Here is a 14125-nt window from a genome sequence, read left to right on the forward strand (position 1 = left end):
TCTGCAATTTTCAGTTCTTACACCACCTAGCTAAGCTATAATATTAAAGAAAATAAGATTTTTGCCCCAGCTCTCACAGGGCACGAATGCATCCACAGTATAGGCATCAGTAATTCAAAGTTTCCAGTCTTGGACTGCATAGTCAGAACACTTAAAGGTTCTACAAATTATAGAGATGCATAAAAAGGAACAGAAGAAAGACACTGCCAGAATCTGCATCTCACACACTGGGAGACAGGAACAGGTGTAGGAGTAGGGGTTGAGAGTGTGTTGCTGGAAAAGCACAGCAGGTCAGGCAGCATCCAAAGAGCAGGAAAATCGAAAAAAAAACATTGATTTTCCTGCTGCTCGGATGCTGCCTGACCTAATGTGCTTTTCCAGCAACACACTCTCAACTCTGATCTCCAGCATCTGCAGACCTCACTGTCCCCTGTAGGAGTAGGGGGTGAAGTCTGCCCCTCTTTTCAATACCTTCATAGTTGATTAAACACTTCAATGTATTTTGCCTACCCCATGCCCATAATCCTATATACCACGTAGTTACCCTGCCTTAAACATAAGTAAAACGTTCCTGCAGCTGAATCTGAGGGTGGAATGTTCTGGTTTGTTTCTTGAGGTGTCATGGCCATTGTAATAGTCATGGAGGAATCAATTGTAAAAACAATAGATAGGCATTTCTGTGGCAAACAAGAGTCCAGGATGGTGTGTACATTTCCCATTCTCTGAATGGCTGTAAATGGAGAGAGAGGAATGTTCAACAAGACCTGGGTGTCCTTGTGCACTGTTTGCTGAAAGTAGGCATGCTCATGCAGCAGGCAATGAAGACAGTAAAGTATGTTGACATTCTTAACGAGAGTACAGGAAAAGGATATCTTACTGCAATTACACAGAGCATTGGTGAGGCCACACCTGGAATACAGTGTGCAGTTTTGGTCTCCTTATCTGAGGAAGATTGCTCTTGCTTTCGAGGGAGTGCAATGAAAGTTGTCCAAATTGATTCAGGGGTTGGCAGGACCGAGGAGAGATGGAATCAGTTAGGATTGTATTCACTGGGATGATGGGGGGAGTCTCAGTTATGGACTGGAGGCCTGTGACCAGCAATGTGCCACAAGGATCAGTATTGGGTCCACTGCTTTTCATCATTTATATAAATAATTTAGATGTGAAGATAGGAGATATGGTTAGTAAATTTGCAGATGACACCAAAATAAGTGGTGTGGTGGACAATGAAGATTATTTCAGTATAACAAGATTTTGATCAGATGGGCCAATGGGGCGAGGCGTGGCAGATGAGGTGTTGCATTAATTTAGATAAAGATGAGGTGTTGCATTTTGGTAAAGCAACCAGGGCAGGATTTATACAGTTAATGGTAGAACTCTGGGGAGTGTTGCCGAACATAGAGAGCTCAGGGTGCAGGTATTGAGTTCTTTGAAAGTGGAGTCGGGGTAGACAGGGTGGTGAAGATGATTAGCCCACTTGTCTTCATTGGTCAGAACATTGAGTATGGGAGTTGGGACGTCATGTTGTGGCTGTACAGGACTTTGGTGAGGCCACTTTTAGACTACTGCTTACAATTCTGGTCATCCTTCTATAGAAACAATGTTGTTAAACTTGAGAGGGTGCAGAAAAGTTTTACAAGGATTTTCCTGGGATTGGGGGACAGGGAGAGGCTAGAGCTTTTTTCCCTGAAGTGTCGGAGGCTGAGGGGTGACTATATAACGGGTTATAAAATCATGAGGGGCATAGATACGGTGTACAGCCAAGGTCTTTTTACTAGGGTGCGGAGTCCAAAACTAGAGGACATAGGTAAGAGAGGAAAGATTTAAAAGGGACCTGAGGGGGACCATTTTCACACAGAGAGTGGTGCATGTATGGAACAAGCTACCAGAGAAAGTGGCGAAGGTTGGTACATCTGGATGGGTATATTAAAGGAAGTGTTTAGAAGGCTATGCACCAAATGCTAGCAAATGAGACTAGGTCAGATTGGGATATTTATTCGGCACAGACAAGTTGGACCAAAGGGTCTGTTTCCATGCTGTACGACTCAATGACTCTGATTCTTACAGAAATAGATGGGTTAGATGCAGGAAGGATGTTCCCAGTGACAGGGAGTCCAGAACCAGGGACTATAGTTTAAGGATAAGGAGTAAAGCTTTTAGGATTGAGATGGGGAGAAATTTCTTCACCCAGAGAGTGGTGAGCCTATGGAATTCAAGACCACAGAAAGTGGCTGAGGCCAAAACATCGTGTTTTCAACAAGGAGGTAGATATAGCTCTTGTGACTAATGGGATTAAGGATATGGGGAGATGGTGGGATTATTGCATTGAGCTGGATGATCAGCCATGATCATACTGAAAGGCAGAACAGGCTCAAGGCATTGAATGGCCTACTCCTGCCCCATCTTCCATGTTTCTATGTTTCATCCGTCTGCTAGGCTTCACTGTTTTACAGGACAGCCAGGATACCAATGTAAGATCATTCTTATCCACTGGAAATGGATCTTGGGGGTATGATGTAGAGGTCCTTACATCATTGTTAATTGACCACTTAACAATCTCAGTTAGTGGTGAGACAGGAGAGCCTTCACTTGTAAAAATTAATTTCTGTGGCAGCAGGAAAATGATGTGTGTTTCCCTGCCTCAATCTCCCCCACCAAAGCCCTCGCCCGGCAGACACACACACACAATGCTCTGGGAGCTCTTTAGAATCCTGAGATTATATTAAGGAGACAGTACCGTTTGAAGTGTCGTTCTAGAATTGGAAATCTTTATAAGAATGTACCTTTCCAATGGGCTGTTATTCAGTTCAAACACCTTCGAGATGATGGTTAAGGTCAGCTGCCTTCTTGAAGCACTGCAGTTCATCTGACGGAGGGGAACTCACAGTGCGGTTCAGAAGGAGGTCCAGGATTTTTCCCAGGATCAATAACAATGATAGAAGAAACAATGATATATAATCCCAAGTCAGGTTGGTATGTGGCTTGGAGGGGAGTTTGTAAGTGCTAGTGTTCCTATGTGTCTCTTGCCCTTGTTCTTCTAGATGGTAGATGTTGTAATATTTCCCAGGTAACCACTCAGGTACCTTCTGATATTTGTGATTCATTGGTTATGCCACTAATCTCTTTTGTCTTCGCTTTGCTTTAGGCCTGTGTCATGATTAATGGTGGAGGATACACCACTGAGGAATATTTACAGAAGAGGCACTGTTCTTAGATAACAAAATGGTGAATTGACTGAGAGCAATAAATATGACAACATTTGGTCAGGGATAATGACTAGGACCTTAGGGAGCTGGTACAGTTACATGTCCTCCCTTGGAAAGCTAGACAAGTATTTCTCCACCCATAACTGTCTGTGACACAGAATATAGAATGAGTAGATCCAATGTAACAGGAACATTAAGCTGTTAGGAATTTCTATATTATGAAACAGATGCCATGATGTGAAGGGTGTCATTGAAAGCAACATGTGATTTACTGCAATGTGTCTTATAGAGGGTAGACATTACTGTCACTGTGTGTCAGTGGTAGGGGAAGTAAATGTTTAGTTGGGGTGTCAAGTAGGCTGCTTTGGTTGGAGCCAGACTCTTCTGGGCAAATGAAGAGTATTCCATCACACTCCTGACTTCTCCCTTGTAGATGGTGAACAGACACTGGGGAGACAAGAGGTGAGTTATTTTCTGCAGAATTGCTGGCCTCTGATCTGCTGTTTTCGCTGCAGATACTTTCAATGGTAAACTCCAGTTCGTTAATGGCATTGCAGCCAGAGCATGAGGGATATGGCCACAGACTCCAGGAACAGTTGGAAGGACAAAAAGAAAAATACCTAAGAATAAAGAAAACTACCTCAGAATAAAGTATGATGGTTGTTGGTAGTGAATGAACCTATCCTAAATGACTAGAAATATAGTATCTGTCCATCAACTAGGTACCATGCAGAGTTCCATCTGTAGTTCAGTGACAGCTCAGCTCCTTGCCTTGTCCCTCCCTAGTGGCAGATCACAGACATTGGCCTATACAGCCTCAGGTAACAGCAGATTTTCCTGGTCCACCCTCTCCGTTGTCATCTATCAGGTTCCCCACCCCCAATGTTAAGTCAAATATCCTTCCTTTTGGTTTCAAAGTTTTCCCCACTTCTCAACAATGATTGCAAATTCTGATTGGATATACTGCCGAGAGGGATCCTCGTGTAAATGCAATGACATGGTGGCAATGTTACTGGACCAATAACCCAGGGGATGGGACTGGGGTTCAGTTAACAAAATTACGGTCAGTAATGGCTACCATGAGGTAGAAAAAGGACTGCAGATTCTGGAAACTAGAGTCTAGATTAGAGTGGTGCTGGAAAAGCACAGCAAGTCATGCAGCATCCAAGGAGCAGGAAAATCAACATTTCGGGCAAGCACCACTCTAATCTAGACAATGGCTACCATGAAGCTACCATTGATTATTGTAAAAGCCCCATGTACACTCATGTCCTTTAGGAAAGGAACTCTACCATCCTTACCAGGCTCCAAGTGACTCCAGACCCACTGCAATGTGGCATTCAGCCAGTTGCTGGCGGTCGAGACAAAATAAAACTGCAGATACTGGAAGCCAAGATAGACAAGGAGACGGGTGGAAGAACACATCAAGCCAGGAAGCATCAGGCGATGGAGAAATCAACGTTTCAGGTCTTCAGGACTCAGTGATGCCCATATCCCATCTCTAAAAGATGCTCTCCAACCTGCAGTCTCAGCCCCTTATAGTCTTCACTCCACCCATCCTTGTGACTCATAGACACACGTGTTCAAAAACTGAAATCATAAAATCTTTGCCCCAATTATTTTTCTCAGGTGTTGCTCAGAGGCGACTCCTGGGGGCTCATTCTAACTTTCTCAAGACTCCCAAGATAACAGAGCTGGGTTGGGTCTCAATGCCCTGTGATGCCAGGGAGAAGGATGGCACGCTGCCTGCTTATTTGTGATGTTTGTTTTGAGTTAGGAAAGAAAAGAGAGAGTGAAAATTCAGAGACTGGCAGTGGATTGAGTGAGCCGACGGGACGGAGTGTGTTGTAGGCTCCCAGGTTGAGCTGGGGAGGAGCGCTCGCAATCAGTTGGAGGGGAGAGCGGGCACTGAATCTCAAGGAGTTTCACTTTCGTTTGTTCCATTTCTAGTTGCGTTTAGGTTGGTCTCTTTGTTTTGGGTGCCGACCCGAGGGGACTGACACACAAACAGCAGAGCAGGTGCGCATCTGATGCCTTTCCTCGGCAGAAGTTTGAACTAGGAACACCCTCAGAGTGGGTGCAGCCGGGGGCAGAAAGAGGCGGAAACCGACCATGGTCTTCCTTCAGCAGGAGAAAGGCTTCTCCACAGGGGACGTGGAGACACCCATGGGGCAGGGGGATGGGCTGTAGTTTCAGTTTGGCTACACAAGCAACGGCGCACAGTAAACGGGTATGGTGAGATTGATTGTAGTCTTTTTTTTCTGCGGCCATTCCAGATGGATCTGCTGTAAACGGGTGCGGCCTCGCCAGCGGAGAGTGAAGATCCCAGTCCTGAGTCCACGTTGGTCCCAAGTCCTGTTCAACCCAGCAGGTGAGTTCATTCTGCTCCGGAAGGGTGCTGTTAACTTGCAGATTTTTATGTTGCTTTTTTTATGATTGTAGACATCACTTGGCCAGACCAGCATTTATTACCCACCCCTAATTGCCCAGAGGGCAGTTGCGAGGCAACCACATTACTGTAGGTCTGGAGTCACGTGTAGGCCAGTTTCCAGAATATTAGTGAACCAGATGGTTTTTCCTCTGGTGGTGTAAGTAGATCCTTAATTCCAGATTTTCTTTTGATTTCAACTTCTACCATTGGAATTTGACCCCTTTCCCTAGAACATTATCTGGGTCTCTGGATTAATAGACTAGTGAAAATACCACCCCTTAATGTTGTAATGTGAGATATTTGTATTGATGATTAACCTGTATTCTAATCAGCGATAGCTGTTGGCTTATCTGGACTGTTTGACCAATTCTGGAGAGCAATATGGTTAAATATATTTGGCTTACCTGGCCACCCCACTGTCTCTTCTACATGGAACAGAGCAGCTGATGACAGAGACCTCAAGCCCAGCACCAAGCTGCTGGAGTACAGAGCAACAGCATTATCCCCCCTCTCCTGCATGTGTCAGAGACATGGTCAATCCCATTGAAAATCGCCTTTGCAAAATCTTCCAAATCCCTGGTAGGAAAGGCACTCCAAAATCACTGTCCTTTTTCAGACCAATGACCCCAGTGTCGAGATGCTGACAACAGTCAATCAGCTGTGCTTGGTCAGCCAAGATTTCCAAAGCAACCTCTGTGCTCTGAGCTTCCTCATGGACGGCCAATCATTTTGAGCATCTCCGACAGGCCCAGGTGGAGGCCAGGCACAAACAGCTGAAGGAATGTGTAGAAACTCAAGCATCCTACTGAGCAGCCTCTTCAGACACTGTGTACCCCACCTCAGGCAGGGTGTGTGGATCCAGTATCGGACTGTTCGGTTACTTCAGGACCCACTACTTTGCAATGGAAGAATGTCTACTGAAGAGGAAGATAGAGACATGGACACAATAGCTTAGTCCACATTCTGTTGCAGTACACAATCCAAAAGCTTGGATTAATAATCCAGAAAAAGAACACATCAAAAAGAGGTGGGCGTTTGCAGTAGTGAGCCTTCATTTATCTGTGTTGGTCGTCAGCTGTTGGTCAGCCTGCTATATATTTCATCATTGTTTTTATTTTACGTTTAGAGACCTGTCAGAACAAGTTCTGCCAAATAGAATAGGCTTGATCGCATCCCAGAATACCAGTGTAGAACCGGAAGGAGAACCTGTAATGTCGGGGTCATTGTAGCCACCATTAACCATTGTAGCAACATTTGCAATCAAAGAAACTCTCACCATAGGAGACCAGTTACCCAAAGAGATGTTATGCTTAGTCCCACATGCCCTTGTAACTCTTTAAGACACTCATCTTCACAGACAGGCCAAATCCCTTTAATAATTATTTATGGAATTAGTTTTCATACTCATTTCACGCAGCGCATTCTGGATTAATGCAATTCTTGAGTGAAAACTATTCTCATCTCTCCACTAGATCTTTCACCTTTGATTTTAAAGTTTTAATTCCTGTCTATTGACTCACTCATCAGAGAGAATAATTTTTTTTCTACTTAATCAAAATCTCTTATTCTGCAAGTCTTTTTTGTTACCTCTTAACCTTTCCTATCTCAAGAAGAACTTTACTAACTTTTCCAAATTTACCTCATAACTGAAGACCCTCATCTGTAGTAACATCCTGGTAAACCTTCTCTGCATTCTGAATACCGGAGACTTGCCATCTCTTATGTAGTTATATTCCAAAGGACCCTGTGCTTCAATTAGTCATATTAAACTCTTAATTTTTATGATCATTTAATACGTAATATCATACTGGCAGTGGTTAGGAGGTGAATAGTATGTAGTGTTCCTCAGTGTAAATCAACTGATAAATAAAGAACATTCTGATCCTGTAAACCTCTTCCCAAAAGTAACACTAATTAGTTTCATCATCATGACAATTACATAAATATCAGAGCCAACCCACTGACCATCTCCTACTTGATAAAACTCATAATCTGTGTTGCGCAAAAGACAGAAATTTTCCATTGATGCAGCACATTTAATGATGCAGCATTGATGTACTACATTTCGGGATTTAGATGTTTCATAGGACCAGAGAAGATGGTAAAAGAGGAGGAGGTGTGGCATTGTTAGCCAAGGACAGTATTACAGTTGCAGAAAGGACTTTTGAGGACTCGTCTACTGAAGTAGTATGGGCTGAGCTTAGAAACAGGAGAGGAGAGGAGAGGACACTCTGTTGGGAGTTTTCTATAGGCCTCCAAATAGTTCCAGAGATGTAGAGGAAAGGATAGCAAAAGATAATTCTGGAGACGAGCAAGAGTAACGGGGTAGTTCTTATGAGGGATTTTAACTTTCCAATTACTGACTGGAACTACTATAGTTGAAGTACTTTAGTTGGGTCAGTTTTTGTCCAATGTTTGCAGGATGGTTTCCTGACACAGTATGTTGACAAGCCAACAAGGGGCAAGGCCACATTTGATTTGGTACTGGGTAATGAACTCAGCCAGGTGTTAGATTTGGAGGTAGGTGAGCACTTTGGTGATAGTGACCACAATTTGATTATGTTTACTTTAGCGATGGAATGAGATAGGTATATACCGCAGGGCAAGAGTTATAGCTAGGGGAAAGGCAATTATTATGCAATTAGGCAAGATTTAGGATGCATAGGATGAAGAAGGAAACTGCAGGGGATGGGCACAATTGAAACATGGAGCTTATTCAAGGAAAGCTATTGTGTGTCCTTGATAAGTTTGTACCTGTCTGGCAGGGAGGAAGTGGTCGAGCAAGGGAGCCGTGGTTTACTAAAGAAGTTGAATCTCTTGTCAAGAGGAAGAAGAACGCTTATGTTAGGATGAGATGTGATGGCTCAGTTAGGGTTCGTGAGAGTTACAAGTTAGCCAGGAAAGACCTAAAGAGAGAGTTAAGAAGAGCCAGGAGAGAACATAAGAAGTCGTTGGCAGATAGGATCAAGGAAAACCCTAAAGCTTTCTATAGGTATATCAGGAATAAAAGAATGACTAGAGAAAGATATCCAATCAAGGATAGTTGTGGGAAGTTGTGTGCGGAAGCAGAGGAGATAGGGGAAGCGCTAAATGAATATTCTTTGTCAGTATTCACACTGGAAAAAGACAATGACATCGAGGAGAAAAGTGAGATACAAGCTACTAGACTAGACGGGATTCAGGTTCACGAGGAGGAGGTGTTAGCGATTTGGAAAGTGTGAAAATAGGTAAGGCCCCTGGGCCAGGTGGGATTTATCCTAGGATTCTCTGGGAAGCCAGGGAGGAGATTGCAGAGCCTTGGGCTTTGATCTTAATGTCGTCACTGTCTACAGGAATAGTGCCAGAAGACTGGAGGATAGCAAATGTTGTCCCCTTGTTCCAGAAGGGGAGTAGAGACAACCCTGGTAATTATAGACCAGGGAGCCTTACTTTGGTTGTGTGTAAAGTGTTGGAAAAGGTTATAAGAGATAGGATTTATAATCATCTAGAAAGGAATGAGTTGGTTAGGGATAGTCAACACAGTATTGTGAATGGGGAGGTAGTATGTCACAAACCTTACTGAGTTCTTTGAGAAGGTAACCAAACTGGTGGATGAGGGAAAAGTGCTTGATGTGGTGTATATGGATTTCAATAAGGCATTTGAAAAGATTCTCCACAGTCAGCTATTGCACAAAATATGGAGGCATGGGATTGAGGGTGATTTAGTGGTCTGAATCAGAAATTGGCTAGCTGAAAGAAAACCGAGGGTGGTGGTTGATGGGAAATGTTCATCCTGGAGTTCATTTACTAGTGGTGTACCGCAAGGATCCGTTTTGGGGCCACTGTTAATTGTCATTTTTACAAATGACCTAGGTAAGGGCGTAGAAGGATGGGTTAGTAAATTTGCAGAAAACACGGGTCGGCAGAGTTGTGGATAATGCTGAAGGATGCTGCAGGTTAAAGGGGGACGTAGATAAGCTGCAGAGCTGGGCTGAGAGGTGGAAATGGAGTTTAATGTGGAAAAGTGTGAGGTCATTCACTTTGTAAGGAATGACAGGAATGCAGAGTACTGGGCTAATGTTAAGATTCTTGGCAGTGTAGATCTCGGTGTCCAAGTACATAGATCCCTGAAAGTTGCCACCCAGGTTGATAGGGTTATTAAAAGTGCATACAGTGTTTTAGCTTTTATTGGTAGTGAAAATGTGTATAGGGTATAAGCAGGCAGGGTAAGAGTTAAGTTCAAGTTTTGTGAAACCAGAGGTTCAGCTGAGCATGACTCGGATCAGATAAGAACTTGCAGTTAACAATGGGGGGCTGGAGGCAAGGATAATGAGTTAATAAGGTGGAAAAGCATTCATTATGTAGAGCCACTTAACAATATTGGAGGCATTCAGTATGTAAGGTCAGTTTAACAAGGTGAAAAGAATTCGTTATGTGAAGCCACTTATTCATTGTGTAACAGCAGATGGCTTAATCTTTACTATTGACACTCGCTGATTGTAATGGTCACCCAATCAATATGTATGTTGCCTTATCTGGATACTCCTTCCTTTAAAATGACCGCATATACCATTGAGAAACTGCTCTTCCAGAGTAGACCATGAACTCCTGTCCCTGTGCACATGGGGGAGCGTTCTCTCTCCCTCCAAGGCCTGGAATAAAGATGAAGGAGGTAAAAATATACTGTGTCTGAGCATTTTGCTTTGACTGAGTGGGGAGGAAACGGGACGACAATAGTAGAGGAATTGAGTTTTGGAACCACGAGATCATGCTGCAGCTGTACAAAACTCTGGTGCGGCCGCACATGGAGTATTGTGTACAGTTCTGGTCACCGCATTATAGGAAGGATGTGGAAGCTTTGGAAAGGGTTCAGAGGTGATTTACTAGGATGTTGCCTGAGATGGAGGGAAGGTCTTATGAAGAAAAGCTGAGGGATTTGTAATGTAAAAAAAAGCACAGTAAGTAATAGAAACATAATACGGTGTGGGGGGGGGGGTCACTATCATACATTATTTACAGAACAAGTCACTTAAATAATAAAGTAACTTTGCCTTAAATAAACCTTACTGGTAGAGTACCTTCTCACTCACATTCCCAACTACATGGACATTGCGAAGATCATAATAATACAGCAAACAGCTGGTATTTCAGGGAAATAATTGTTGCTGGTTTATCAAGTGTAGGTTCATAAGGTGCTGGTTAAAACAAAGTTTGCTGTTCTTGCAAAATGTACCCACTGTTGTAATGCAGAGAATCGCGGAGTTCATGTTAGGTTTTAACAAAATGTTTTCTTTGCAGTTTACAATGAATAGAACCATTCAAGTATCTGATCTACCCACGGGTTTCTCAAAACGGACTCTTGAAGATAAACTCATGATACATTTTTTACGGTCCAAGAATGGAGGAGGCGAGATCATCGATATCGTCTTCCCATCAGAATCGGCAACGTCTGCTCTCATTGTCTTTGAAGATGCAGAAGGTAAAGCAGCACATTCCAGAAAAGAGCGATTAGTGACAGGAACAAAACCATAGTGAGCTAAACCTGAATATATAGATTGTCATCCACAAGAGAAACATTTTGCGTGTGTTGCTGATCGTGGTCATACCACCCTGCAGGTTCAGTTAGGAAGCTAAAAGCAATGTCAACATTCATTTCAAGAGGGCTAGAATCCAAGAAGAGAGGTGTACTGCTGAGGCTGTATAAAGTTCTGGTTAGACTATATTTGACATATTGTCAGCAGTTTTGGGCCTCATATCGAAGGAAGGACGTGCAGGCTTTGGGGGTGGGGTGGGGGGTCCAAAGGAGGTTTTACGAGTATGATCCCGCAAATAAAAGACTTGTCATATGAGGAGTGGTTGAGGACTCTGGGTCTGTACTTTATGGAGTTTAGAAGGATGAATGGGTTCTCATTGAAATTTTCAGAACACGGAAACGCCTGGATAGAGTAGACATGGAGAAAATGTTCCCACCTGTAGGAGAGACTAGGACCCAAGGGCACTAATCTAAGCTATCTGAGCAATTTTAATAAACCAGATTTTTATCATCAGTTTCAATTTAATGATCAGACAATTCAAATTAAGGTGCAAATTCACCACTTTCTCAACAGCAGATAGAAATAGACAGTAATGGCCTAACCACTGATGCCCAATGATCTCATGAAAATATTTTTCAGAACTTCAAATCACAATAAGGACACTATTATTGAATAACATGTTGATTCTAGGTAATGGGGTTGGTGCTGACTCAGACTTTTCCAACATCTTGCACTACTGACAGGGAAAGTCTAAAAGATGTGAAGAAGACATTTGGTATGCTTGCCTTTATTGGTCAGTACATTGAGTATAGGAGTTGGAAGGTCATGTTGTGACAATACAGGACATTGGTTAGGCCACTTTTGGATTACTGCATGCAGTTTTGGTCTCCCTGGTATACGAAAGGTGTTGTGAAACTTGGAAGTGTTCAGAAAAGATTTGCAAGGGTGTTGCCAGGGTTGGAAAGTTTTAAATATAGGGAGAGGCTGAATAGGTTGAGGCTATTTTCCCTGGAGCATTGGAGGCTGAAGGGTGACCTTATAGAGGTTTATAAAATCATGAGGGGCGTGGATAGGGTGAATAGACAAGGTCTTTTTCTAGGGTTGGGAAGTTCAAAAGCAGAGGGCATAGGTTTAAGGTGAGAGGGGAAAGATTTAAATGGGACCTTAGGGGAATGTTTTCACGTAGAGGATGGTGCGTAAATGGAATGAGCTGCCAGAGGAAGTGGTGGAGGCTGGTACACTAGGAACGTGAACAGTTCATCCACTACACCAACACCTTCAACTCCGACTACAAATTCACCTGAACAGTTCACGACATCTCCCTCCACTTCCTCAACCTCTCTGTCTCCATCTCTGGTGACCGACCTAACACTGACATTTATTTCAAACCCACCAACTCCCACAGCTACCTTGACTACACCTCCTCCTACCCACTCCCACTCCTGTAAAAACACAATTCCTCTGCCTCCGCCATTATCAGTTCCCAGGATGAGTGATTCCACTCCATGATTCCCAGATGTCTTCCTACTAACAGGACCATAATTTCCCATCCCCTGTTATCAACAATGCCCTCAATCGCATCTCTTCCATTTCCCACCCCTCTGCCTTCGAACCCCACTCTCCCCAACCACAACAAGGATAGAAATCGCCAGTCGTCACATTCCACCCCACAAATCTCCAAATCGAGTGTATCATTCTCCACCATTTTCACCGCCTACAGTCAGACCCCACCACCAAAAATATATTTCCCTCCCCACCCTTATCTGCATTCCGTAGAGACCATTCCAACTGCTACTCCCTCATTAGATCCACACTCCCCACTAACTCCGCTCTCCACACCCGGCACCTTCCCCTGCCACCACAAGAAGTGCAAAACCTGCGTCCACACGTCTCCCCTCACCTCTGTCCAAAGCCCCAAAGGATTATTCCAAATCCAGCAGAGATTTACTTGCATATCCTTGAACTTCATTTACAACATCCGTTGCTCCCGATGTGGTCTCCTCTACATGGGAGAGACCAAGCACAAACTTGCAGAACAGTTCAGGGAACATCTCTGGTGTGTATGCCTCAACCAACCTCACCTTGCTGTGGCCATCCATTTCAACTCCCCCTTTCCATTCCCCCAATGACATGCCTGTTGTGGGCCTCCTCTACAGCCTAAACAAGGCCACCCGCAAACTGGAGGAGGAACACCTCATCTTCTGCTTCAGGAGCTTACAACCACACGGCATGAACATTGAATTCACCAGTTTCCAAATCTTCCCAAATCCCGCCTCATCCCAGATCCAAACCTCTGACTCAGATCCACCCTCTTGACCTGACCTACCTGTCCATCTTCCTTCCCAACTATCCACTCCACACTTCGCACTGACTTATCACAATCACCTCCTACTTTCGCCGACCTATCGCCATCCCACCTTCTTTTCCCACAGTAACAGTACCCCATTTATTTCTCAGCCCCCTTTACTCCTCCCCAATCCTGATAAAGAGTAATGCCCGAAACGTCGACTCTCTCGCTGCTCAGATGTTGTCTTACCTGCGGTGCTTTCTCCAGCGCCACACTTTATCAATTCAGACCTCTCCAGCATCTGCAGTCCTCACGATCTTCTGTGGGCCGGTTCAATTACAAGACATCTAGATCGGGCGGCACGGTAGCTCAGTGGTTAGCACTGCTGCCTCACAGCACCAGGGTCCCAGGTTCAATTCCAGCCTCGGGTGACTGTCTGTGTGGAGTTTGCATATTCTCCCTGTGTCTGCGTGGGTTTCCTCCCACAGTCCAGGTGAATTGGCCATGTTAAATTGCCCATAGTGTTAGGTGCATTGTCAGAGGGAAATGGGTCTGGGTGGGTGACTCTTTGGAGGGTCGGTGTAGACTTGTTGGGCCGAAGGGCCTGTTTCCACACTGTAGAGAATCTAATTGGGTATGTAAAATGGAAGAGTTTAGAGGGATATGGGCCAAATACTGGCAAATGGGA

General features: G+C 44.1%; 1 protein-coding gene across 2 annotated transcripts in view; it reads left to right on the top strand.

Moving 5' to 3' along the window:
• The first annotated feature begins 4828 nt into the window (after positions 1–4828).
• Positions 4829–14125, top strand: part of si:busm1-163l24.3 — a 34760-nt gene continuing 25463 nt past the window's right edge. The window contains exons 1-3 of one of the 2 annotated variants that reach the window (XM_043675013.1): positions 4829–5225; positions 5483–5577; positions 10915–11095. In XM_043675013.1, coding sequence (XP_043530948.1) covers positions 10921–11095 — 175 coding nt within the window. In that variant the 5' untranslated portion in view covers positions 4829–5225; positions 5483–5577; positions 10915–10920. The remainder of the gene's footprint in view (positions 5226–5482; positions 5578–10914; positions 11096–14125) is intronic. The other variant, XM_043675014.1, reaches the window with a different exon arrangement.

The sequence above is a fragment of the Chiloscyllium plagiosum genome, chromosome 33 (assembly GCF_004010195.1).
Source record: "Chiloscyllium plagiosum isolate BGI_BamShark_2017 chromosome 33, ASM401019v2, whole genome shotgun sequence".
Lineage (NCBI taxonomy): Eukaryota > Metazoa > Chordata > Chondrichthyes > Orectolobiformes > Hemiscylliidae > Chiloscyllium > Chiloscyllium plagiosum.